The sequence below is a fragment of the Trachypithecus francoisi genome, unplaced genomic scaffold (assembly GCF_009764315.1).
Source record: "Trachypithecus francoisi isolate TF-2019V2 unplaced genomic scaffold, Tfra_2.0 Lachesis_group10, whole genome shotgun sequence".
NCBI lineage: Eukaryota > Metazoa > Chordata > Mammalia > Primates > Cercopithecidae > Trachypithecus > Trachypithecus francoisi.
The window spans coordinates 36,345,308-36,372,299 of record NW_022681455.1 but is presented as its reverse complement, the minus strand read 5'-3'; the positions used below and the strand labels follow the sequence as shown (position 1 = coordinate 36,372,299).

General features: G+C 49.4%; 1 protein-coding gene across 6 annotated transcripts; it reads left to right on the top strand.

The window, feature by feature from the left end:
- Positions 1-1,659: 1,659 nt before the first annotated feature.
- ETV7 (ETS variant transcription factor 7) lies at positions 1,660-25,840 on the top strand. Of its 6 annotated transcripts, XM_033216971.1 has the most exons (8): positions 2,276-2,527; positions 4,370-4,505; positions 15,369-15,533; positions 17,832-17,957; positions 19,839-20,069; positions 22,318-22,460; positions 25,030-25,130; positions 25,244-25,840. In XM_033216971.1, exons 1-8 carry the CDS (start codon positions 2,522-2,524, stop codon positions 25,359-25,361), a joined length of 1,026 nt encoding a protein of 341 aa, XP_033072862.1. In that variant the 5' UTR covers positions 2,276-2,521; the 3' UTR covers positions 25,362-25,840. The 6 variants fall into 6 exon arrangements, with proteins under 6 accessions (XP_033072861.1, XP_033072860.1, XP_033072863.1 ...); XM_033216969.1 differs by lacking the exon at positions 4,370-4,505 and having other exon boundaries at positions 1,664-2,527; XM_033216972.1 differs by lacking the exon at positions 15,369-15,533 and having other exon boundaries at positions 2,223-2,527.
- The last annotated feature ends 1,152 nt before the right edge of the window (positions 25,841-26,992 follow it).

Sequence of the window (26,992 nt, the reverse complement as noted above, 5' to 3'; positions counted from 1 at the left end):
GTAATACACACTGTTTCGTACCTTGATTTTTTTACTTAGCATGGGTGGTCAGACACTGTTCTGGGTGTTTTACAAATGTTAACTTACTTATTCATAACAACCTTATGAGACAGGTGTTATTATTTGCTCTTTTTCACTGTTAAAAAATTGAGGCAGTAGTTAGTAGAGGGAGGCAGTAGAGGGATTAACAAACTTGCTCAAGGGCACACAGCTAGTAAATGATATGGTTGGGATTCCAAACCAGGCAGGTGTTCCTAAGTCTAGATTATTATCCACTATGCCATACTGCCTCTTTTTTTTTTTTTTTTTTTTTTTTGAGACGGAGTCTCGCTCTGTCGCCCAGGCTGGAGTGCAGTGGCGCAATCTCGGCTCACTGCAAGCTCCGCCTCCCGGGTTTACGCCCTTCTCCTGCCTCAGCCTCCCGAGTAGCTGGGACTACAGGCGCCCGCCATCTCGCCCGGCTAGTTTTTTGTATTTTTTAGTAGAGACGGGGTTTCACCGTGTAGGCCAGGATGGTCTCCATCTCCTGACCTCGTGATCCACCCGTCTCGGCCTCCCAAAGTGCTGGGATTACAGGCTTGAGCCACCGGCCCAGCCGCCATACTGCCTCTTGGAGAGCGAGCTGAGGTGGGAGATCACTGGAGCCCAGGAGTTGGAGGTTAAGGTGAGCTTTGATGGCACCACTGCACTCTGCACTCCAGCCTGGGTGATAGAGTGAGACCCTGTCTCTAAAAAAAAAAAAAAAAAAAAAAATTAAAATTAAAATTAAAATTAAAACAAAACAATGAATGCACATTACTTTATCAAGCCTCCTTTTATGGACACCTCGAGTTATTTCTCATACTTTGCTATTATAAACCATAATGAAATATGTAACTCTGTATACTTTGGATATTTGTTGAATAAATTTCTGGTGGGCAGATTGCTGGGTGAAAGGAAAATGCATTTGTAACTTTGCCAGACCCTGCCCTGGGGTTGCACCACTTTACACTCCCAGTGGAGTGCCTATTCCTCTCAGCCTCTCCAGCAGATTATGTTATTAAACTTTTAAATTTTTGCCAAATTTATGGGTAAAATTTTTTATCTCAGAATAACTTTAATTTGCACATTGGAAATAGTGAGTTCGTCTGAGCATCTTTTTCTTTCTCTGCTGCCCAGGCTGGAGTGCAGTGGCACAATCACGGCTCACTGCAGCCTCCAACTCTCAGGCTCAAGCGATCTTCCAACCTCAGCCTCCTGAATAGCTGGGGCTACAGGTGTAGCCCCCACCAAGCCCAGCTAATTTTTAAAATTTTCGGTAAAGACAGGATCTCACCATGTTGTCCAGACTGGTGTCCAACTCCTGGGCTCAAGCGATCCTCCCACCTTGGCCTCCCAAAGTGCTGGGATTACAGGCATGAGCCACTGTGCCCTGGGCATCTTTTCGCATATTCAGGAGCCACTTGGCATTTCCTTTTATGTGGACTGTTTATTCATATCCTTTGCTCATTTTTTTTTTTTTATACTGGGTTTCTGGCCTTGTTCTTACTGGTTTCTTATTGCTGGCCTAGAGCTTGTGATAATATATCAGTGCTAAGCCTACTTTGTAACAGCGTCTACACCGTCAGATTTTCAGCAGAAGGTTGCTAATGCTTTTCTTTCCTTTTCTTCAGTGTCTGCTAGTTTATTTTTATGCGCACAACCTCTCTTGAGACAGGGGGAGCTGAGACAGATGAAAAGGGTGATGGGTGGGCAGGCACCAACTCTGGAGCACTCAGAGGCCCAGGAAAAGGTGTCAGTCGGGATCTCTGAGTAGTCTGGCCCTGCTTAGGAGAGCACAGCCGCTCTGATGGTGGCGCTACAGTTCCGGACCTGTGGGGCCTCCGCGGGGCCAAACGGCAGACCGAGACAGTATCGGGGCCGGGAAGGTCACCCACCCCTAAACGGAGAGGCACCAGGCCCAGGAACACCCCATGGGAGGCCCCTTCCCATCCCATGTGCGGGGACTCACAGGGTCTTGCTCCTGGGCTCGGGACCATAAGAGAGGCAGCTGGTCCCGAGTTCAGGACTAAGGGTCCCCTTAGCTCCTCAGATCCTGCAGAATCCCACCTCTGCCCCAGTGGGAGCCAAGGCCTGGTCGCCAGAGGGGCTGTCCGCCGGCAGGAGGCTGTGTGCGGGACCCACGCCTCCCAGGCTGGCGAGCAGGAAGCGCCCCAGGGCTGCGCTCCCGCGGGGCCGGCCCCTGCCCTGCCCCTAGCCCGCAGCGGCGCGAGTGGAACCGCATCCCGCTCTTTCGTTTTCGTTTCCCGGAAGGATAGCGATTACCGGAGCGCCTGGCGCCCCTGCCCGCCTGCGGGGGACCCGGGCGCACACGCCTTGGCGCTTCTCGAAAGACATTTCCTCCCACGCGACCTTCCAGTTCTCGGAGCCAGGTTAGGGGTTTGGGGGAGGAGGACTGGGAGAGCGGGCCTAGGGCCCCAGCAGCCACAGCCAGGGGAGCGCTCACGACAGAAAGCGGGTGGCTTCCTCACCTCCACCTGTAATGCAGGTAAGAACCTGGAGGCTGAACACGCAGCGCGGGCGCGGAGCCACCTGCTCCCTCATCCTTTCCCCACCATCCAGATTTCCAAACCTATTTTATCAGACCTTTTACCTGGCGGGAATCTCTCTTTCCAACACATTCCTAAACCTCACACTCATCCCACTCACCTCCCCTTCCACCTCCAGAGGCGGGTCACCGCCCCTGACTCTCTCAGTGTCATACACAGCTCTGAAGGCATCATGCACAGCCCCGGCAGGCCCTTTCTGCAGCCCCCTTACTACTGGTCGCCCCTACACCAACCAAATGTGAGGTCCTTGGAAGTTCCTGCGCAAGCCGGGTCCTCACAGCTGGTGAACGCATTCTCGCAGGGAGCCCCTCGTTAGCAGCCCCTCCCCACTCGCCGGTTTCCTGGGAGCCTCGGAATTGCCCCCAGAGCTGGGGCCCCATCCCATTCCAAGGCCTTTCTCCACTCCCTTCTCGCCAAGACCCATACCCGTTTATCAGACCCTTCCCTGGTCTCCATGCTGAAACCCAGGAGTCTGATCCTCAGCAGCTCCGTGGCTGGCGTTTCCCAGGCAGTTATAGCCCCGGAATTCCCCGCTCCTCTTACTTGGATGGGGATAGAGTAGTAAACAAAGAGCCTCCTGCAAGTTCTAGGCAAGTCCTGTGCCTTAAGCCCCTTCTCCAGCAAGGTAAGTGTTCCTTTCCCCATTAGGAGGCAGCCCCTGAGGTCTGATTACTTGGGAAACAGCACCAAAGGGGGTCCGGCTGGAAACGAAATGAAGTGAGAACGACCCTGAAAGGTGTTGAATCCCCTTTCGCAGCAGCCAAGGCTTCTGGAGTTCTGCTGGCTCCGATCCAAATTCTTTCTTGGCAGATCGCTCTCCTGGGATCCCAAGAGATGAATGTAAAGCTTTTGACAATCCTAGAGTGAAAAATGACTTGATGGAACTGGTTTCGCTTTTCCTTTCCGTGCTGTGGCAGCCTGTGGCTGGGCATGAGCCCCAAGGAGCCTCCTATTCCTACAAAATCCTGCCACTTTCTTCATTTTCTCATCTGGATGGATGAACCCCCGTCATCTCTGGGGGCCAGGCTGATTGTTGAATTGTAAAAATACAGGCTTCCCGTGGTGAGACCTTAGGATTCAGAAATTTATCCTTTTTTCTCTTTTGAAAATAGTGTTTGTTTGTTCTGAGACAGAGTCTTGCTGTCTTGCCCAGGCTGGAGTGCAGTGGCCCAATCTTGGCTCACTCCAACTTCCCGCTTCCCGGGTTCAAGTGATTCTCCTGCCTCAGCCTCCTGAGTAGCTGGGATTACAGGCGCCCATCAACACGGCTAATTTTTGTAATTTTTTGTAAAGATGGTGTTTCACATGTTAGTCAGGCTGGTCTCAAACTCCTGACCTCAAGTAATCCACCTGCCTCAGACTCCCAAAGTGTTGAGATTATAGGTGTGAGCCACCGCACCTGGCCTGTTTGTTTATTTCTGATTTAAGGTCTTTTGATCCTGGCCTCTCAGGTTTCCTGTGTTGTCCTCACCAAGGATCCAGTGAGTATTCCTAGGCTCTCAGATTTCAATCATACAAGTCTTAACAGGGGATCCCTCTTGGAGTTAGGCACATGCATGGAAAGCTTGAATTGGAAGGATGTCATTTATTGTGCCCACTGGGTACAAGATGTTGATGGTACTGAGTTGAAGATATACATGGTTCCTACCTTTGAGGTTGATGCAGTCTATTGGCATAGATAAACACTCTTTCCCTTCCAAAAATATTCTTAAGACATTTAAAGATGGCTGAGCCTTCACCAAGACGCTCTTCTTTGACTGTCCTGGTTTTTCTCTCTCTAGGAGGGAGAATTGGCTGGTTCTCCTATAAGCCCTGTGGCAGCCATGCCTCCCCTAGGCACCCACATGCAAGGCAGATGTGAAGCTCAAGTTAACCTGCTGGGTGAAGGGGGAATCTGCAAGCTGCCGGGAAGACTCCGTAAGTAGAGGGGAGGAGAAAAGCTGAGTTTTTAAAAGTAAATTTTTATTTCGTTTTAGATCCAGGATTTTGCTCTGTTGCTTAGGCTGGAGTGTAGTGGTGTAATCACAGCTCATTGCAGCTTCAACTTCGAGCTCCTAGGCTCAAGTAATCCTCCCACTTCAGCCTCCCCAATAGCTGGGACTACAGGCACACTGGCTAATGTTAAAATTTTTAGTAGAAATGGAAAGCTCACTATGTTGCTGAGGTTGGTCTTGAACTCTTGGGCCAAGCTATCCTCTCGCCTCTGCCTCTCAAAGTGCTGGGATTACGGGCGTGAATCACTATACCTGGCCCTTAAAATTAATTTTTTTTTTTTTAAATAAGAGACAGGGTCTGTCTATATTGCCCAGGTTGTTCTCAAATTCCTGTGCTCAAGCATTCCTCCCATCTCGGCTTCCCAAAGTGCTGGGATTACAGGCATGAGCCACTGTGCCCGGCCAAGATTTTATATATATCTCATAACATAACTTTGTACTGCATAAATATGTACAATTATTATTTATAATTTGTCAATCAAAAATTTAATTTTGGCCAGGTGCCAAAATTAAATTACCTTCCCTCTGTTTGCTGTTTCTTTGCTGAGTTTTCTTTAGCTTTTCCTTTGTGATGGAGTGTTGCTCTGTTGCCCAGGCTGGAGTGCAGTGGCATGACCTCAGCTCACTACAACCTCCGCCTTCCTGGTTCAAGCGATTTTCCTGCCTCAGCCTCTCGAGTAGCTGGAACTACAGGCGTGCGCCACCACACCTGGCTAATTTTTGTATTTTTTAGTAGAGATGGGGTTTCACCATATTTGCCAGGCTGGTCTCAAACTCCTGACCTCATGATCCACCTGCCTTGGCCTCCCAATGTGCTGGGATTACAGGTGTGGGCCACCGTGTCCGGCCAAGGTTAGAAATTTTAACACAACTTCTAAGAAATACTTTCTTTTTTTTTTTTTTTTTTTTTTTTGAGGCGGAGTCTCACTCTGTCGCCCAGGCTGGAGTGCAGTGGCCGGATCTCAGCTCACTGCAAGCTCCGCCTCCCGGGTTTACGCCATTCTCCTGCCTCAGCCTCCCCAGTAGCTGGGACTACAGGCGCCCGCCATCTCGCCCGGCTAGTTTTTGTATTTTTAGTAGAGACGGGGTTTCACCGTGTTAGCCAGGATGGTCTCGATCTCCTGACCTCGTGATCCGCCCGTCTCGGCCTCCCAAAGTGCTGGGATTACAGGCTTGAGCCACCGCGCCCGGCCAAGAAATACTTTCTAATAGTGAAGCTCAAGCACAAGACCCACAACTCTTCTCTGAGCCCTGGGAAATCCTATTTCCCTAAGACCAAACTTCCTAAGCTCAGAAGCTCACTAAATATCTACTGAATGAATGAATGCATGAATGACTCGGGATCTCTGTCAAGAACACCAGGACTTCCAAACAACGCAGGATCACTTCTGTGGGCCCTTCTGAGATGGTCACCAGATATTCCTGCACATTTCTAGGGACAGGCATTTCCTCCCCTCTTGAGGCAGCCTATTCTCTGGTTGCATAACTCAGGGTGCAGGTCATCGTGGCCTATTTTCTCCTAGATTAGAACTCCTGAGCTACCAGTTCTGTTGCCTTGGGTTAGATTTCCCCAGGAGCAAACCCTAAAATACTGGTGAGGAGTGGGGAGGAAAGACAAAGAAGAGAAGGAAATCCCAGAGGTGTTCTTTTGGGCCAGTTAGCACCATGGGGTCTCTGGGGACAGTGAATCCTAAGTTATTCCAACCAATGGGTAAGGGGGTTATCCACTCACTTCCCTTCCATGACAGGATGAATGCTGTTTCCAGGGGTATTGGCTCTCCAGCATTTCCAAGTTACCCTATACACTGGCTAAGGGCTTCCTGCAGCCAGAAAGAACCGAAGGCAGAGTCAGATGGGGCATTTGGCAGCCTTCAGAGTGTGGAGGTGAGAGGCAGGGCCTATGGGCAGGGCCCCAGCAGCGTCTTCTATACCTGTCATCTTAGATTCCATGACTCATATTTATTGGAACATCTGCAAATATTCAGACAATACAGTTCTGGCCCTTAGTAAATATCTGACAGTTTTAAAAGATAGGGGATGCCAAATGACTCATTTTCCTGTCAACAGCATCCCAAACAAGCCAACTGCTGACACCAAATGAGGATTCGACTTTTCAGCCCTGTTGGGGGTGATCTCAGCCCAGTTTCCCAAATTTCTGGAAGCTGGATTTCCATCTCTGTCCATCTCGCTTGTTTATACCCCATCACCCACCCCATTCCCTCCCCTACCTCCAGCCTCCCTTTTAGCAGTCAGGACTGATTTGCCTCAGCAGGAAGTGAACAAACAAAACAGATCTTGTTTAGCCTTGTGAGTTGACGCTAAGAAGAACACGGAAGTTATTTTCCTGCAGAGCTCACTGTTTTGGCGTTGATTTTCCTGACAAAGATGTGTAGTAAAGCAGTGGAAAGTCCACTCTGAGGACAACTGTGATATCCGGGGTTGTGGCAAGGGACACAAGGTCTACTGGGATGGAGGAGTGGGATTCATGGAGATTCACAACTATGCTTCCCTGTATGGAAATGGGGAACAAAAGAGGATTCTCACCTCCCCATCCCTGGTCCATGGCCATGAGGGTCTGCCTAAGGCCAGAGTGAGTCAGGAGCTATGGGGGGATGCAGCTACAGGGCAGGGACAGCTGGCAGTGCAGACTCTAGGACCACTTTCAGAACTGGGCTGATGTCACAGAGGAGTGAGTCTGGGAGGAGGTGATGTACCTTCAAGGGACAACTTGGGAGAATTTTGAGAGGAGGCAGTTCAGAGATGGTCACCACCATGGCCTCATTCAATGACAGAGAAACTGAGACTCAGGGAGGGCAAGGGTCATCTGTGATGCTAATGGCCAGACTAGGCCTCCAACCCAGGACTCTTACTTCTTGGTCCTGCATCTCTTCTTTTCCCTGGAGCTTATTCCCCAGAGAAAAGGTCTGTGAACTTCTCGCTTTGGATGCAGAGGAAATGAGACTTCTTTGTGTTTTGAAATTGACTTTCAAAGCTCCTAGCTATAAATAAGCCACGAGAAGAGACTTAGAGTGCCATGCCCTATATTCAGAATCACAGGGAGAGGGATAATACCTCTCTGTGACTCCCTGGAAGTGTAAAGCAGAAGAAATGGGCCTTTGGGAAGCTTGAACAGATTTTGGGTGCCCATGCTCAAGTTCACATCCTTCACGTGTGAGAGAGTTCCTGGGCACTTCATTTAATAGATCAACGTTAACAATTGTGGCTTCCTGGTATTCCAGACCAGGGCTTCTCAGATTTTAACGTGCACATGAATCTCCTGGGAACCATGCTGAAGTGCAGATTCTGGTTCAGCAGTAGGTCTGGGATGGAGCCTGAGATTCTGCAGATTTCTAATAAACTCTGCAGAATCTAATAAACTCTGCAGAAGGTAATGCTGATGCTGCTGGTTTGAGAACCACATTTTATTTATTTTCAAAATGCTGGTCAAGACTTACTAAGGAAGTGAAATCAACTTAGTAGACCAAGATAAATATTTTTAAAAATTGAAATAGAACAACACATCAGGGCGCATTATAAATAGTAAAGGTAGCTGAGATTTGTGACTACTTTGTTTAGGCTATTTATATATATGTGTGTGTGTGGGTACAAAATGTATTTGTTTCCCATGAGTTGAGGTCAAAATGGTTTGAGAAATGCTGCCCTAGATCATGGCATATGAGAAGCAGGAAACGAGATGGATGTGGGTGTAAAACACCAGAGAGGTGAGGTGGGATGGGGGGATGGAGATTAAAAGCGAATGTTCTAATTCACTGGAATGTGTGAGTGTTGAGAGTGACATCATCACCTGGCAATGAAAAGGAATATGGCAGTGAGGACCCAAACAAACAGATGGGGAATTGCAAAAACTATTAATATGAGGATAAAGAACCTCTCTCCCCACTAAACACAAGGTCAGGGCTAGATCATATGTATCTTTGTGCAAATTGGAAAGACACCTCCTTTGGGGAGAAGCCAATCAAAGTCCTGGCTGGATTTCACCTCCATCCTCCCATTCCCCTCCTCTGATGGTATCTTTGTGCAGTACACAATGTGAACTGTATGCACTGGCCCCACCCCCCACAGTGATGACCATAAAGCTTGGTATGATTACCAAGAAAAGGATTATCGGCTAAGAATAGGGCCAAGCAATGGGGTGACAGATTTAAGGGGTCTCTGGAGACACAATGATATACAATAAACTAAGGACACGGTAATTGATAAGCCGTAGTCATGGCAGAGAAGCAAGCTAGTTTCTCTGTGTTCAGGCTGAGCTCTGCCAGGGAGGATGCTGATAATCAGCATAAAGGCCATTGGTTGAGTTTTCACTCTTGACTAGGCATTGTGATGGGCATACCGTATTTTCTATCTGATTGAATATATTCAGTAGGTGTGGAAAGTAGCTTCTTTTGTTATCTCTGCCTTACATTTGTGAAAAGTGGGCCTTAGGTGAATCATCTTGTCCAAAGCCACCCACCAGTAAAATGGTGGAGCTGGGATTTGAACCGGCATCCTTTAGACCCCACAGCTGCCATTTGCTTTGAGAAACTGCCTCTAGCCTCAGGTTATGATAGCTCCCATTTTTAGCATACTAGCCAAGCACTTTAACTGTCTCTTGCATTCTTCCTGCAAGAGGATCCTGCAAGGTAGGGAAAAGCCAGCTGTTCATTCTGATTTGGTTGCTGAATGCTGGTCAGGCTCTATGGCTCCTGGAGCTCACTAGACCCAGTAAACTACAGGAGTGTGGTGGGAAGTGGTGGAAAATAGCTTTGGTCAGGTGGGGAGGGGCACTTTGAGGGGTCTTGAAACCAGGACAGAGGGGTTTTGACTTGATGGGCTTGATAGTTGGGAGCAATAGTTTCTTCAGCAAGAGAGTAAAAGGGATGCTGTGGCAAGAGAGGTCCAGTCGGGGTGGGAGTCAGGGGTTGGAGAAGGGGCAGGCAAGGAAGCCCTGGGGGTGACTCCACACTGCTTTGCTCAACTCACTTATTTAAGCAATTTATTTTTGTTGAGCAGTTACTATGTGCCAAGCATTGCTGTAGGGGCTAGAGAGACCACAGTGACTGAGACAGGCAAAGTCTATGCTTCCTGGAGCTTACATTCTAGTTGGGGATTCAGGTGACTACGTAAAGAAGCACTATGTCCACAGATAAGGGCAGTGGAGGTGATACAGCTGGGAGGTGGAGGGGAGCCCCCACACCTAGCTCTGGTCTGGAAGGAGGTAGGGGACACAGTGTTGACTCTTTAGGGAGACACCTGAGCCCTCCAATTGTGTCCTGGACAGGCAGCTCCTCTTGCTGCCCCAGCCAGGGGGCTCTGTCCATATCTGCCTTGGGAGCTGGGAGTCAGGAGCTGGCCAAGCTGGAAATCCTCAGTAAGCAGGCCACTGGGCCAGGAGAGTGAGGTGACAAGGTGACATTTGCCTGTAGTCTTGAGAGACAAAGATAGTTAATGGGAAAGAAGTGAAAATGCAGTGGATTATTGCCAAGAGAGGGAGAGGTCGGGGCCCGATCTGCAGGGGAAGTCCCACATTCACCTTAGATTGGGAAGGGGAGTCCCAGTTGCTCTCATCCCCGCAACTAGGTCAGGGAGACTTCTTGAGGGTGATTGACACCTTAGATAATACCCGCCAGGGGTTGGACCCTGTGCTACGCATTTTACACATATTACATCATTGACATCTATAGCTCCATGTATGTCAAAAAGCACCTGCCACATGCCAGATGCTGCTCTTTAAATGGATTATCTCATAGCATCCTTGTGACAGCCCTGTGTGGACAGTACAGTTTTTTTCATCATCCTTGGTTTTACCGATGATGCAACTGAGGTACTGTCATTTAGGTCACATTATTTACAAGTGGCCTGGCAACATCATCTATGCTTTCTGTTGCTGTTGCATGTTTTTACTTTTTTTTTTGAGATGGAGTCTCACTCAGTCACCCAAGCTGGAGTGCAGTAGCTTGATCTCAGCTCACTGCAACCTCCACCTCCCGGGTTCAAGCAATTATCCTGTCTCAGCCTCCCAAGTAGCTGGGATTACAGGCACATGCCACCGTGCTTAGCTAATGTTTTTATTTTTAGTAAAGATGGGGTTTCACCATGATGGGCAGGCTGGTCTCAAACTCCTGACCTTGTGACCCGCCTGCCTCAGCCTCCCAAAGTGCTGGGATTACAGGCATGAGCCACCACACCCAACCTTCTTCTTCTTCTTCTTTCTTCTTCTTTTTTTTTTTTTTTGGAGACAGGGTCCCACTCTGTTGCCCAGGCTGGAGTACAGTGGCACTATCATAGCTCATTGCAGCCTTGAAGTCCTGGGCTCAATCCCTCCCTCCTCAGCCTTCTGAGTAGCTGAGACTATAAGCATGCACCACCATGCCTGGCTAATTAAAAAAAAATTTTTTTTTATAGAGTCAAGAGTCTAACTATGTTGTTCAGGTTGGTCTCAAACTCCTAGGTTCAAATGATCCTCCCTCCTCTGCCTCCCAAACTGCAGGAATTACAGGCCTCAGCCACCAAAACTGGCCAGGAATCATAGTTTTGAATTTTCAGACTGACAGCCTCCAATATGGTGAACTAGGGGAACTACACAAAAAATATGAGTTCAGGTACAATGCAACTGGCGGTTGACCCCCTAGCCGTAGAAGCCCTGGCTGGTTGTGGAGGCCTGCCCTCGACCCCTCAGGAATCTGCCCATCGTGTGGCCTCCACATTTTACACTAAGTCAGCTTTCAGCATCTCATGTATCACCAGACTCATCTCCCAGCGAGGCTCCAAATTCCTGTCTTCACCAGCAAGGCATCCTTTTCCCTGCACTCCTGCTATTAAATGATATCTTATTCTTCTCTGATGGTACCTTTCCCTGACTATTGAGGTGACATGTCTTGTCACATGCTTATTGGTGGATTTGCTGTGCTGCAGGGGATCTCACCTGGCAGCAATTTTGCTGCTCCCTTCCCCCTGGGGACATTTGGCCGTGTCTGGAGACATTTTTAGTTGTTGGAACTAGGCTGGCGTTGAGTGGATAGTGACTGGGGTATTCCTAAACATCCTACAACACACAGGATAGGCCCTCACAGCAAAGAATTATCAGTCCCAAAGCATCAATAGTGCTGAGGCTGAGAAATCCTGCTTTGCTAGGATTGCTGGGAAGATTTTTTTGTCTTTAAAAAAAATCAATTTACAGATGCTTTTGACAAGGCATTAACCTTTTATCTGTCATCTGTATTGCAAATATTTCCCGGAAATCTATCTTCTTTTAGTTTTGTTTATGGTATCTTTTGCAGCAAACACAGAAAATTAATGTAGTCAAATGTGTGTTTCGTTTTTATTATAGCCTCTGTGTTTCCTGTCATGGTTGAGGTCCCTTCTGTTCTTATTGAGTGCATAGGGTTTTTGATTTCTACTTCTATTAAGATTTGTATTGTTCTATTCTTTAGGCCTTTAATCTACCTACAATTGATTTTTGTGAATGTGAATGGTGGGAGTTTATGGGGGAAACCCCACCCCTGATATTTATTGTGGGTTCTTTTCTGTTTCCTAAGTATCTCGGCTGGTTTGAGAAATAAAGGGGAAGAGTACAAAAGAGAGAAATTTTAAAGCTGGGTGTCGGGGGAGACATCACATGTTGGTGTGTTCCGTAATGCTTCCCAAGCCATAAAACCAGCAAGTTTTTATTAGCGATTTCAAAAGGGGAGGGAGTGCACGAATAGGGTGTGGGTCACAGAGATCACATGCTTCACAAGGTAATAAAATATCACAAAGCAAGTGGAGGCAGGGCGAGATCACAGGACCACTGGATGGGGCGAAATTAAAATTCCTAATGAAGTTTTGGGCATGCATTGTCATTGATAACATCTTATCAGGAGACAGGGTTTGAGAGCAGACAACCTGTCTGACCAAACTTTATTAGGCGGGAATTTCCTCGTCCTAATAAGCCTAGGAGCGCTACAGGAGACGGAGGCTTATTTCATCCCTTTGACTTCGACCGTAAAAGGCGGCCACCTTAAGGGGGCTGTCTATAGACCTACCCTCAGGGCACATGCTCTTTCTCAGGGATGTTCCTTGCTGAGAAAAAGAATTCAGCGATATTTCTCCCATTTGCTTTTGAAAGAAGAGAAATATGGCTCTGTTCCGCCTGGCTCACCAGCAGTCAGGCTCCAAATCTTTTCTCCCTTGCTCCCTGAAGATTGCTGTTATCCTGTTCTTTTTTCAAGGTGCCCAGATTTCATATGGTTCAAACACGCATGTTCTACAATTTGGTGACATTCATCTTCCTCAGCTTACAAAGATGATGGGATTAAGAGATTAAAGTAAAGAGAGGCATAGGAAATCACAAGGGTATTGATTGGGGAAGTGTCCATGAAATCGTCACAATTTATGTTCAGAGATTGCAGTAAAGACAGGTGTAATAAATTATGAAAGTATTAGTTTGGGAAACTAATAAATGTCCAGGAAATCTTCACAATTTATATTTGTGTTCTTCTGCCGTGGCTTCAGTCGGTCCCTCCATTTGGGGTCCTGACTTCCTATAACAGGAGGTGAGGACCCAAATATATTTTTTTCCAGGTGGAGAGTCAGGTTTTTTTTTTTTTTCTTTTCATATTAGATTAACTATCCTTTCCCTCTGAATTAAAATCCTACCTCTGTCCTGTATTAACTTGACAAAATACACATACACACATTTGCATGCATGTGTGCGTGCATGAACACTTACTTACTCCTGGGATCCACCTTTTTTTCCAGTGATACTTGCCAATCTTAGCATAAGACCTTTCAATCTTAGTTACATGGCTTTGTCATATGTAGTACCACAGAGGCTAGTTCTCACATGTATTCTTTCTTCCCGTCTTAAATCATTTTTTCGGCAATCTCAGACATTTACTCTTTTCTCTTATTCATTTTTAGGTCCCCAAATAGAAGTAAAGGAAACCTCTCCTCACTCTTAACCTGGGCTCTAGTGCCTTGCTTTCTGTTTTCTCGGCACAGTGAGCACTCCCCGCATGCCGTCGGGAGGACTATCATTAGAGTTACTGGTTGTGGGACTCCTCCCTCCTGCCAGCCTGGTTCTGTGCCATGTCCCTGGCCCTGCACGGTGACTGACACAAGCTGGTGCTCATTAGATATTGGCTGAATGAACAGTGAAGGATGCAGATCTCCTTTGTTTTAAATGTTAAAATTAAGTTCATTTCTTGTGTTGCTTTGAGTATAAGGGAGCAGAGGCTGGTCTGGTCTTTGTCATTGCCAAGGGGTGGCCTTGGACAGTGGCTTCTCTCTTCTGCCTCAACTTTTTTACCTGTAGAACTGAGCCCAGTAAGCTCTGAGTCTTTATACCATTGCAGTCATAAAATAGGATTTAAATTTACGTATTTTTTTGAGACAGGATCTCACTCTGTCACCCAGGCTGGAGTGCAGTGGCGCAATGATGGTTCACTGTGACCTCCCAGGCTCAAGTGATCCTCCCACCTCAGCTTCCCAAGTAGCTGAGACCACAAGTGTGCACCACTATGCCCGGCTAAATTTTCTAGAATTTTTGTATATTTGGAGAGATGGGGTTTTGCCAAGTTGCTCAGCCTGGTCTCGAACTCCTGGGATCAAGTGATCTGCCCACTTTGGCCTCCCAAAGTGCTGGGATTACAGGTGTGAGCCACTGCACTCAGTCTATTTTAAATATTTTTTGCCCGCAAAGGCAAATGTGTCAAGGGCTCATAAAGTCATAACGTAGCCCTGCTAAACACTACCCAAAACTTGGCATTAGGAGCGTAGCAGTCCCAGGCAGAGTGGAAACGTAGGGAGAATCAGCAGCCACTTGTCTGGCTACTGCCAGAAATAAAAACACATGCACTGAAGGTGAGTGTAGGAGGCTCCCTTGTCCCCTGGGCTGTTCCCTGAGCAAACCTGATTCCAAGTTGGCGCAATGGAGCAGAAAAATTCAATAGCCAGACATCCCAGGTGTGCCTCATGCTTCCTGTATGAGTGTGGACTAGTCACTTAACCTCTGGGAGCCTCATTGCCTCATTTGGGGAATAATAACACGCCTTCCTTTTTCTTTTTTTAGACGGAGTCTCTCTCTGTCACCCAGGCTGGAGTGCAGTGGTGCCATCTCGGCTCACTGCAAGCTCCGCCTCCAGGATTCATACCATTCTCCTGCCTCAGCCTCCCGAGTAGCTGGGACTGCAGGCGGATGCCAGCATGCCCAGCTAATTTTTGTATTTTTAGTAGAGATGGGGTTTCACCATGTTGGCCAGGATGGTCTCAATCTCCTGACCTCATGATCCGCCTGCCTTGGCCTCCCAAAGTGCTGGGATTACAGGCATGAGCCACTGCGCCTGGCCAGTAACATCCCTTTCATTGGACTATTCGGTCATTCAAGTAATCACTCAACATGTGTTTTTTGAGCACCTACTGTGTTCCAGGCACCATTCTAGGTGCTGAATACACATAACAGTGTGCTCCAGCACACCTAGTCCAGTGCCGGCACATAGTAGGTTCTCGTTAAACACTTGTTGAATGAATGATTGGAAAACAGGTGGGGAGGAGGTACCAACAATAAATAAGTGAATACATGCATGATACATATATAATGATAAACACCAACACATGATTCTATCCCGTGTAAAATGTCATTACAAAGAAGGTAAGGTGCTAGGAAGGAAAGGAACAGGTGCCAGGGACAGAAGATGATAGGGGTTGGGACCTAGGACAGGGAGCATCTGCTCAGATGGAGTGCTCAGGGTAGGCTTCTTTGAGGAGGCCTACAGGGAGTGATGGGACTGGTTCTTGCTGGTTGCAGGCATCCAGCCCGCACTGTGGAGCAGGGAGGACGTGCTGCACTGGCTGCGCTGGGCAGAGCAGGAGTACTCTCTGCCATGCACCACGGAGCACGGGTTCGAGATGAATGGACGTGCCCTCTGTATCCTCACCAAGGACGACTTCCGGCACCGCGCACCCAGCTCAGGTCAGAGAGACTCACAGGTTTTCCTCTAAGTGGGAACCCTGGTAGGCCAGGACAGGTACCCCAGGGGGATCTAGGGAGGGAGATGGAAGAGGTCTTCTTTGGGGAATCATGCTCATTTCCAGCACTGCAGATGCCCCTCTGCACACGCGTGTGTCTGGTGGGTCCTAGCTAGAGCAGGCCTTCGGTGAGGGAGTCCATTTGACCACTTGTTTTCAGAGCTGTAGGGGCCTGTTCGGCTGTCTCGCTTTCTCTTCCCCTTATCTGTGGCCCTTGTCTCCTTTACCCACTTCCATCCTATTGCCTCCCACCCGCTACCCCTACTGAGCAAAAAAACAACTAGAGAAAGATCAAATATTCATTCACACTGAGGTATAAATGGCTGGTAACAGCAAAAGCCTTGACTCTCAATATGACTTTTGATTTTAACCAGAAACTAGGTCTAAGGGCAAAGGAATGAACGTCAGATTATGGTGTTTCAGCAGCATGAAGTTTGTGGGGAGGGACTGGTGCTGGGAGGGAGGGTGGCCAGTGGTAGCCGGCAGCAGGGCCTTCCAGGAATCTCTAGAATCGCATTTGAGTCTTACTTGGCTTGTTTTCAGGTGGCTCTTATGTTTCTCCTGATTTGGTGTCTTTTTTTAAGAATTCGCTGATGTTTTCTGTGTGCCCTGTCTTTTGGTCAAGCAGGCCCACAGTATATGTGGCAAAGAGACGTTCTGAAATCTGCTGATTTGTTCCTTTTCTCCTTAACACGCACAGCCAGTCTCATGTCACATCCCAAGTTCTTTTTTACTTTTTTTTTTTTTTTTTTGAGACAGAGTCTCACTCTGTCGCCCAGGCTGGAGTGCAGTGGCGCGATCCTGGCTCACTGCAACCTCTGCCTCCCATTCTCCTGCCTCAGCATCCTGAGTAGCTGGGATTACAGGCGCCCACCACCATGCCTGGTTATTTTGTATTTTTGGTAGAGATGGAGTTTCGCCACGTTGGCCAGGCTGGTCTCAAACTCCCAACCTCGGGTGATTTGCCCACCTCGGCCTCCCAAAATGCTGGGATTACAGGCATGAGCCACCGCTCCTGGCTGACATCCCAAGTTCTATCACCCAATTCCCTCCATGAGCCTCTTGTAGCAGCTGCTGGAACTTTCGTCCCTCTGAGAGTTTGGATTCAAGAGCTCTAGTGGGAGGTGAGGGGAAGGCAGGGACAGAGAGACAAGGCTTTCAGCTTCCCCACAGCCCTAATGGTCCTGTGCCAAGGCAAAGCGGGGAAGCAGGTGAGCTTGGGGCTGGTCCCCTTCATGCCCTTGTTCATCTCTCCATCTTCCTACAAGCACTCCTGGTCCTCGAGTAACCACTCTCTACATTGTATCCCGCTGGGTGCCTGGGATCCCCAGGTTGGCTCTCAACCCATGGATCCCCTCTTTCCTATCCTACTATCAGCACCTTAGCCCAAGGTCTGGGTCAAGGGAAATTTCTGGGACCATGGACAGAGCCCAATTCTGTTTTTTTGTTTTGTTTTGTTTTTGTAACAGGGTCTCACTCTATTGCCCAGACTAGAGTTTGGTGGCGTGAACGCAGCTCACTTCAGCCTCAACCTCCTGGGTTCCAGTGATCCGCCTGCCTCAGCCTCCCAAGTAGCTGGGACCACAGACATGTGCCACCATACCCAGCTGACTTTTAAACTTTTTGTAGAGACAGGGTCTATCCATGTTGCCCAGGCTGGTCTCAAACTCCTGGGCTCAAGCAATCCTCCTGCCTTAGCCTCCTAAAGTGCTGGGATTACAGGTGTGATCCATTGCACCTGGCCTTTCTTTTTTTCAACCATTTATTGAAGCGGCTACTAATTCTGCCTTTTAGGAAGAGGCTAAGACAGCTTTGCTCCTTAGAAGGCAGGGGCAGACTTTTAAAAAAGCTTGGAATCCCATGAGCCTTAGAACTGTCTCTGCCCCCAGGAACGTGAGGTACAGTTGTACAGTTTACGCACTGTGCACAAGCCCTCAGCCAAGGGTGTGTGCGGGGGTTGAGAAGCAGCCTGACCTTGCAAGCTGCATGCCCTGGAGGCGGCCACATCTACTGGCAGGATAGGATGTCTTTCTAAAATTCATCCACCACGGGAGCAGCAGCGTCCCTGCCCATCGCCAGCCCAGCCTCCTGTTAGCTGCGGCAGGAACCCCTTCGCCAGCAGCACGAAGCTGTGACAGGACATGCCAGCCCTCACCCTGAGGCAGGTGGCTGCAGGGGGACAAGGCTGGCTCTCGCCACGTGGCCTGTTCAGCAGCCTGCCCTCCCTCCCACCCATGTCCAGGTGACGTCCTGTATGAGCTGCTCCAGTACATCAAGACCCAGCGGCGAGCCCTTGTGTGTGGGCCTTTTTTTGGAGGGGCCTTCAGGCTGAAGACGCCCACCCAGCACTCTCCTGTCTCCCCGGAAGGTGAGGAAGCTGTTTGTGGTGCTCTGAGTACCTCCCTCAAATCAGCCTCACTGGGAGGGCAGGACATCCTCAAGGCAAAGCAATGAAGGAGGTGGCCAGTGTGGGCAAGCTCCCCTCCCTCCCCGCCCCCACCTCCTGCTCTGGGGTGCTCCTGGCAGCCCTCCCTCTGTGCTGCACCCTCCTTGCCTCCCCTCCTCCCCGTTTCTCTGCTCTCTCCAGCAAAGAGTTGTTTGTATCATGTCTCAGTTTCCTCTCTGGAGCCCTCCGTGGAAACCACTCTTGTCAGGGTCTCCAGAAACCTGAAAACAAGGATGTCCATGCCATGGCCATTCTCAGTCCTGATTTACCATGGCCTCTCACAGCCTTCCACCCTGGGGGTCACCTCTTCCCCCAAAACTCTTTCTTCCCTTGGCTTCCAGGACACCCCACTCACCTGATCTCCTCTACCCCACTGGTGTCTCCTCGACCTCCTCTTCTGGTTTCTACTCTTCTCCCCTGATTCCAGCAGTTGGGGTACCCCAGGGTCAGAGGACCTCTCTGCTTCTCTATCTGCACTCAGATACTGGGAAATCTCATCTGATCCTGGATCTTAAACACCATGTGGTGCCAATGATTCCAATATATGCCTCAACTTTTCCAAATTCCAGATATGTGCACCCATGCTGCCTGCCCCACCCCTCCACTGGGGCGTCTAGTAGGCACCTCAACCCCCACAGCCCCTAAACCAAATGCCTGATATCCTGCCCTTTTCAGTCTTCCCCAGCCCCGCAAACCCCGCCTCCACACTTCCAATTGCTCAGATGTCATTTCTACCCCCACCCCCACTCATCCCAACTGTCCACAAATCCTGTCTGCCCTACCTTCAAACCTATCCAGAATCCAGCCTTTTCTCATTCCTCCCCTGCTGCCCCGTTCCAGTCCCCTCTGCCTCTGGAGAACGTCCTCACTGGTCTCCTTGCTTCTGCTCTTGACCTCCTGTGATCTGTTCTCCACAGCGCAGGGAGATTCAGAAGTAGGTCACATCACTTTTCTGCTCGGCATCTTCCAGCGCCTCCCTTCTCACTCGGAGTCCAAGTGCGGTTCTTCCGCTGACTCCTGCCCCTGCCTTCCCCTTCCAGGCTTCTCTCTCTTGCTCCTGCTGCTCCAGTCACACGGGCTTTCTTGTTCATTGAACAAGCCTGAGATGCTCCTGCCCCAGGGCCTTTGCAATTACTGTTCCCTCTGCCTGGCATCCCCTCCCTGCTCTAGAAACCCACAGATCTCACTCCTCTACCTCCTTCAGGTCTGTTCAAATGTTAATGTCAGGGAGGCCTGAGCAGCCTCTCAGAAGTGGCAACTCCTGCTCCTTTCCCAGACCTGCCTCTCTGCCTTAGGGCTATTTATTTTGTTCTCCCCACATTGTATACTGTTTCTGTTTCCTTTTTATTTTAACCGTCCATCTCCCCTGCTCTCAACTAGCGTATAAGCTCCCTGAGGGCAGGGGCTTTTGGGGGCTCAGAGATATATCCTCAAGATTCTTAGAACAATGCCTGGTTCATAGAAGGCTCTCAATAAATACGTGGGCAAATGGAGAGGAGGTGGGATACAGCGCCCCTCGGTTCTAGACCTGGCTCTGTCACTGCTCGGCTTTGCAGCCAGTTTCACAGATGCGGGAACAGGCTTGACAGATGGTTACTTGTGTAGGAGCTGGGGTTAGCACCTAGGCTGTCTGGCTCTCACCCACTGCCTCCCACCGCCTCCCTGACCTTCTAACCGGGGGCTGGACAGAGGAAGAGCATCAGGAGCGCTGCCCCACAGGACTCCCAGGCTCACCATTGAGGGATTGAGTTGGGGAGGCTTGGGGCCCACTGCCTGCTACCACTGGTGCTCATCTGCTTGCAGAGGTGACTGGCCCTTCTCAGATGGACACCCGAAGGGGCCACCTGCTGCAGCCACCAGACCCAGGGCTTACCAGCTCCTTTGGCCATCTGGATGACCCTGGCCTGGCCAGGTGGACCCCTGGCAAGGAGGAGTCCCTCCACTTATGTCACAGTGCAGAGCTCGCCTGCAGGACCCAGGGGGTCTGTTCCTTCCCTGCGATGCCACGGGCCCCCATTGACGGCAGGATCGCTGGTGAGTGGGAGGCTGCTCCTCTGGCCATGGGAAGGCACCCTGAGTCTGAGTCCCAGAGTCACGAGTGATAAGGACAGGGCTATTTTGACCTGGTGATGGGAGGTCTGTGGCTGGGGGATTTCGGAGTAGCATGACTGTCCTGTGTGCTGGCCACAATCTGGTTACAGAGGGCAGTGATACCTGGGATCACCAAGCTTCACCCTGTCTCCCACAGAGGGACAATTTACCAGTCATATTCTGACACTCACATTAGCATGGAGTGCCACACCTGCCTTTTAAAACTATCTATTTTAAAAGAATTGAGCATTCATTATGTGTCAGGCGTGGTTCCCAGGCCCTTATTTAATTCTACAATGGCCTTTTGAGTTTGGTACTATTATTAGCCCCATTTCACAGATATGGAAATTGAGGCACAGAAAGGTTAAGTAACTTCTCCAAGATCACACAGCACTGGTAGAGTTGGGATGTGAACCCAGGCAGTCTGGCTCCAGAGCCTGAGCACTAACCAAATGATACACTTCCACTCTGCATTCATTGTTAAAGGATTAGCAGGCAGACAACCTGACAGACTGACAGGTAAGCTGAAGGGTGTTTTTCTAGTCATAATATTTACACTGCATTTCTTCTTCTTCTTTTTTTTTTTTTTTTTCAACTTTTAGGTTCGGGGGTACATGTGCAGGTTTGTTACATGGGTAAATTGCGTGCCACTGAGCTTTGGTGTATGAATAATCCTGTCACCAAGATACTGAGCATAGTACCTGATACGTAGTTTTTCTTTTCTTTTTCTTTTTTTTTTTTTTAGACGGGAATCTGGCTCTTTTGCCCAGGCTAGAGTGCAGTGGCAAAATCTCAACTCACTGCATCCTCTGCCTCCCGGGTTCAAGCAATTCTGCTGCCTCAGCCTCCCAGGTAGCTGGGATTATAGGCGCCCGCCACCACACCTGGCTAATTTTTGTTTTATTAGTAGAGACAGGGTTTCACCATGTTGGCCACAGACTGATCTCGAACTCCTGACCTCAGGTGATCCACCCACCTCAGCCTCCTTTGGTGCTGGGATTACAGGCGTGAGCCACCGCGCCCAGCCTGTGACAGGTAGTTTTTCTGCCCTGGCTCTTCCCCTGTAGTGGTCCCCAGTGCCCAGAGTCTATCGTTAGCATCGTTATGTCCATACCACATTTATTCTATGAAGCCACAGAGTGGGCAGAAGCCTGGCTTTAGGGTTGGAAATGACTAGAAGTCACTAAAAAACAATGATTGGCCCAAAACATAGAAATGATGAATACTTGAGGTGATAGTGTCCTAAGTACCCTGACTTGATCATTACACATTCTGTGCATGCAACAAGATCTCACATGTACACCAGAAATATGTACAAATATTATGTATCAATAAAAAACACAATGATCCACAATAATTGGATTTTTTTCTTTTAAAAGAGACTGAGTCTCACTCTGTCGCCCAGGCTGGAGTGCAGTGATGCGACCATAGCTCACTGCTGCCTCAAATTCCTGGGCTCAAGGAATCCTCCCACTTCAGCCTCTTGCAATTACTGTATTCTTCAATTATAATGCTTAACATTCTCCGTGCACTTACGCTATCCCAGGCACTGTGCTGAGGCTTTTGTGGTCTATTATGTTACCTAATTCCCTCACCACCCCATACCAGGAAACTGGCTCAGAGACAGTTGTGTAACTTGCCTGCAATGACCCAGCCGACAGGCCCAGGTCCTGGGATTCAAGATCACACAGTTGCTCCCAGATGCCCACTTACCCTCCCAATGGCATGCTTGGTTTTCCTGAACTTCACCATTAGGGAACTTGAAGGGGTAGATGTTATAATTAATAGAAGTCCAGGGGGCTGAGTGGGCCAGGGGCAGAGAGGGACCTGCGGTCAGGGGCCCGGCCACTCGGCCTGTGGGCCCAGCACCTTCCCTCACGTGGCTCTGATGTTGGGTGGAGCCGGTCAGACTCCTCGCTTTGCCTGCACTTAGGAGCTTGGCAACTTTAGACACCTCTGCACCTCTGAGTCCATTTCCTCACCTCTTCCTGGGGATAAAGGTAGCCACTTCCCAGACTCATGAGACAATGCATGAGGAGCCCCGTTAGTGGCCGATTCTGTTGATACCATCATTTTCACCATCCTGCTGGTGCTCCCAGGGCCCTGGCCAGGAGGCCTCCAAGGGCGCCCTTCTAACACCTGTCCTCACAGCTCCAGTAAAGCTGCCTGCACTCCCTGTGCTAAATTGCAGACTGCCGGCTGCTGTGGGATTACGTGTATCAGCTGCTCCTTGACCCCCGGTATGAGCCCTACATCAGGTGGGAAGACAAGGACGCCAAGATCTTCCGAGTTGTGGATCCAAATGGGCTCGCCAGACTCTGGGGAAATCACAAGGTGAGCCTTGGCCGGCAGAATGGTCTCGATGTAACCAGAAGGCGACAGAGTTGGGGGTCAGAGTGGACCCCTAGCACTACGGGACAATCCTCAGCTGATGGCGCCTTCACCAGCAGCCCCAGAAGTGTCAGGATAACTTTATTTGGGGAGCTATTGAGGGACAGGCAGTTACCTCTTATGGACGGGGAATGTCTCTGAAACTGAACAATTGTGTCTTCTCATTGCTTAATCTTACCTTTGCTTAGCATTTTAGCCTTTAGAAGCATGTTTACATGAACTGCACAGTTAGGCCAGATGAGGAAGCTGCTTTCCTGCGGGGAGCTGGACAGAAAACCAGGTCTCAGGCCCAACAGGAGCATCCGATGTCAGGGCTGGAAAGGCCTGGGGATGACTGAGGCCAGCATTCCCATGAGGAGGATGCCTGTATCTAAATGGGTGTCTGCAAGATGATCTTAGGTGCTTTAATATCCTTATAATTATTTATTTTTGAATTAGGATTACAAAATGTATCTACCGTGACCATCTCATGATTTATAGCAGTGATATAAGGAATGTAGCCTTTTAAAATAAATAGGTTTCTTTAAGTAAAAAAAATCTTTTAAAGAAAACTATTAATGATAATGATAATCATCGATTTATAGCTTTTCCTAAGATGTAATAGTGCCTGATTGCCAGGCACTGCCCTGAGAGCTCCGCTTGTATTAATCCATTTAATTATCATACCAACCTCGTAAAAGGTATTATCAAATGTGGAGACTGGGGCTCAGTGAGGGCTAACAACTTGCCCTAAATTTACCCATCCCCTGCTATGTAAGAGGCAGAGCAGGGACTTGAACCCAGGCCGTGGGTTCAAGAGCTAAGAGCAGTATTCTATTGCTCTTAGCAGTGCTGGTGGCTGGAAGGATGCAGATGACTAAAGTTCAGAGGACATATTGGTCTAATCCTCATACAGAACAGGGAGGAAAACAGTCCCAGAGAGCCCCAGTTCCATTTAATGAGCACATACTACATGCCATACACTGTGCTAATTGCCTTCATGGATTAGCTATTAATAATTTAATACTCGGCCGGGCGCGGTGGCTCCAGCCTGTAATCCCAGCACTTTGGGAGGCCGAGACGGGCGGATCATGAGGTCAGGAGATCAAGACCATCCTGGCTAATACAGTGAAACCCCATCTCTACTAAAAAATACAAAAAACTAGCCGGGCGAGGTGGCGGGCGCCTGTAGTCCCAGCTACTCAGGAGGCTGAGGCAGGAGAATGGCGTAAACCTGGGGGGCGGAGCTTGCAGTGAGCTGAGATCCGGCCACTGCACTCCAGCCTGGGCGACAGAGCGAGACTCCGTCTCAAAAAAAAAAATTAAAAAAAAAAATTTAATCCTCGACCTGTGCGATGGGTGTTCTTCTCATTATGTAGCTGGGGAAGCAGACTCAGAGAGGTCAAGAAACTTGTCCAAGGTGACACAGCTGCCAAGCGCTGGAGCTGGGGCTGAAATTGATGCCAACCCCCAGGCTCTTTGGCCCTACCTCACACTGCCTATCCCCGAGAGAGAAAGAAATGACTTGGCCAAAGCCATCCAGGGTGTGGCCTGGCAAGACCATCCATGCCACCCCACCATGCTGTCTCTCTGATTGCATTTCCTGCACACACATATATATATATAACAAATATATATATTTGTTACTGTTGTGATATTTGCTATTTAAAAGTAACATACAGTTCACTCCCACACTATGTTCTCAGCCAAGTAGGCAAGAGAACCCTTCCTTTCTTCCTTCCTTCCTTCCTCCTTCCCTCCCTCCCTCCCTCTCTCTCTTTTCTTTCTTTCTCTCTCTCTCTTTCTTTCTTTCTTTCATTCTTTCTTTCTTTCTCTTTCTTTCTTTCTCTCTTTCTTTCTTTCTTTCTTTTCTTTCTTTCTTTCTCTCTCTCTCTCTTCCTTTCTTTCTTTCTCTCTTTCTTTCTTTCTTTCTTTCTTTCATTTCTTTCTTTCTTTCTCTTTCTTTTCTTTCTCTCTTTCTTTCTTTCTTTCTTTTTCTTTCTTTTTCTCTCTTTCTTCTTTCTCTCTCTCTCTTTCTTTCTTCTTTCTTTTTGTGATGGAGTCTCACTCTATTGCCCAGACTGTAGTGCAGTGACATGACCTCAGCTCACTGCAACCTCTGCCTCCCAGGTTTAAGGGATTCTCCTGCCTCAGCCTCCCGAATAGCTGGGACTACAGGCATGCACCACCACGCCTGGCTAATTTTTGTATTTTTAGTGGAGACAGGGTTTCACTATGTTGGCCAGGCTGGTCTCAAACTCCTGACCTCAAGTGACCTGCCCACCTAGGCCTGCCAAACTGTTGGGATTACACGAGTGAGCCACCCTGCCCAGCCCCATCATTTCTTCCCCAACCTTCCCCTGCCTTTTCCTTCCAAACTCAAGTGAGCACTCATAAATCCTCACAGATCCCTGGAATGAGAGGCTTAAGAAGCTGTCCAGTCCACCCCGCTCCCTTACAGGGTGGAAAGTGAGGCCTGGAAGGAGTGGGACATGGAGAGCAGGGCTGATGTGGGGGCTGCTTTGCTTTCCAGAACCGGGTGAACATGACCTATGAGAAGATGTCTCGTGCCCTGCGCCACTATTATAAGCTTAATATCATTAAGAAGGAACCGGGGCAGAAGCTCCTGTTCAGGTGAGTAGCCTAGGGGATGTGGTGAAAGGGGGACACAGAACTGGGGTTGGGTGGGCTGAAATCCCCCTGCAACTGGGGCAGGAGCTGATTTGCAGTTGGGGCCTGAATTCTAGATTTCTAAAGACTCCAGGAAAGATGAGCCAGGACAAGGACAGCCACCTGGAGCCACTGGAGAGCCACAAGCAGGACAGAATGGAGTTCAAGGACGAGAGGCCAGAAATCTCTCCGTGAGGAGCAGGTGGACTCTGGGCACCCGGTATCGATGGGGCAGGGACCGAGTCTCCTATGAAGGGAGCCTCCTCCTCCCAGCAGAGCAGCAGGATCCCCAGCCAGACGCTGTACCCACAGGATTACAGCCATTGCTTGGGAGGGCTGGGAGGCCTCCCATCCAGGACACTGGGGGCAGGAGTGTCATCTTTTGGGCAGGGCGATCCTGGGGCTAAATGGGGTACAGGGGAGTGTTCTCTCTCCTGCTGCAGCCCCTGGAGAGGAAGCCAGGCACCAATGGAGCATCCAGCCCCACCCCTGTAAATGGAATTTCCAGGATGAAGGGAATGAGGTCCCTCACTGAGCCTCAGATTTCCTCACCTGTGAAAGGGGCTGCTCCTGAAAACCCCAACCTCAGGGCTGATGCAGGAAATGGGAAAAAGTATCAGTGCTTTGAGGCAGCATGGACAGCGTCAGTAATAATAAAAACAATGCTAGATGGCGTTTCCTTCTTTTCTCTTTTTTTTTTGAGACAGTCTTGCGCTGTCACCCAGGCTGGAGTGCAGTGGCACGATCTCGGCTCACTGCAACCTCTGCCTCCCGGGTTCAAGAGATTCTCATGCCTCAGCCTCCCGAGTAACTGGGATTACAGCTGCCCACCACCACCTCTGGCTAATTTTTGTATTTTTAGTAGAGATACAGAGTTTCACCATGTTGGCCAGGCTTGTCTCGAACTTGCGACCTCAGGTGATCCTCTGGCCTCAGCCTCCCAAAGTGCTGGGATTACAGGCGTGAGCCACTGCGTCCAGTCGATGTTTCTTAAGTGTTTGCTATGTGCCAGGCCTTGTGCTAAGGGCCTCACGGATATCTTATCTCATTTAATTCACTCGACACCTCCCTCAGGCATGAAGGTGAGGACACTGAGGGAGAGGCCTGCGGAGCTGGCCTGCCTCTCCAGAACCCAGGGCTTCGACCTGTTTTCTTTCAGCACCCCTGACTGTATGTGGGCACTTCTTAGCCAGGCCCCAGCCCCACCTCTCTGCTCTTGGCATCTTCACTGAATAGTCCGTTTCACTTGGCCCAGCCCCCTCATCCTCAGTTTTCAGTGACTATGACCCAGTGAAGACTGTCCCCCCTACCCCCGTACCTGTGGCTTCCTATGCTCCTGTCCCTGTATCTGCTGTGGAACTTTGGGCAAGGTGTTCCGCCTCTCTGGGGCCTCAGGTTTCTCGTCTGTAAAATGGGGCTGCTTCTCCTCACCTGACCTCCACGTTGTCAGAAAGCTTCCATAAGGCCATACTTGTGAAATGCTTAATGTTTGCCTGCTCTGTGGGGAGGGCTTAACCTGTGTTAGCTGAGAAATCGCTGCAGACCAGAAGCTGCTCTGAAGCATGAAAACACCTCGGTCCAGTGGGTCAGCTTCTCCCTCTGTGTCCCAGCCCCAAGTACTGACTGGGGCCTCCTGAGGGCCAGAGCCTCTGTCCTTGCAAGCCCTCAGGTAAAGCTCGGGGAGGAGAAGGGAGTATTTTCATTTAACCAAGAATAGAACTCCCTGGATTCACATCTTCTTTCTCAGAAGGAGGAAACTACCTCAGCCTCTTGCCCCCAGCCAGTCAGGAAATCCCCGTCTCTGCTGGAGCCTGCACTGGCCTTGA

What these genes read in the sequence shown, in the direction of transcription:
- ETV7 (XM_033216969.1), top strand. Translation starts at nt 1,975, where the DNA reads ATGTGCGGGGACTCACAGGGTCTTGCTCCTGGGCTCGGGACCATAAGA. An exon ending in CATTGACGGCAGGATCGCTG is followed by an intron (nt 20,070 to 22,317) that starts GTGAGTGGGAGG and finishes GCTAAATTGCAG; the next exon opens with ACTGCCGGCTGCTGTGGGAT. An exon ending in GGGCAGAAGCTCCTGTTCAG is followed by an intron (nt 25,131 to 25,243) that starts GTGAGTAGCCTA and finishes CCTGAATTCTAG; the next exon opens with ATTTCTAAAGACTCCAGGAA.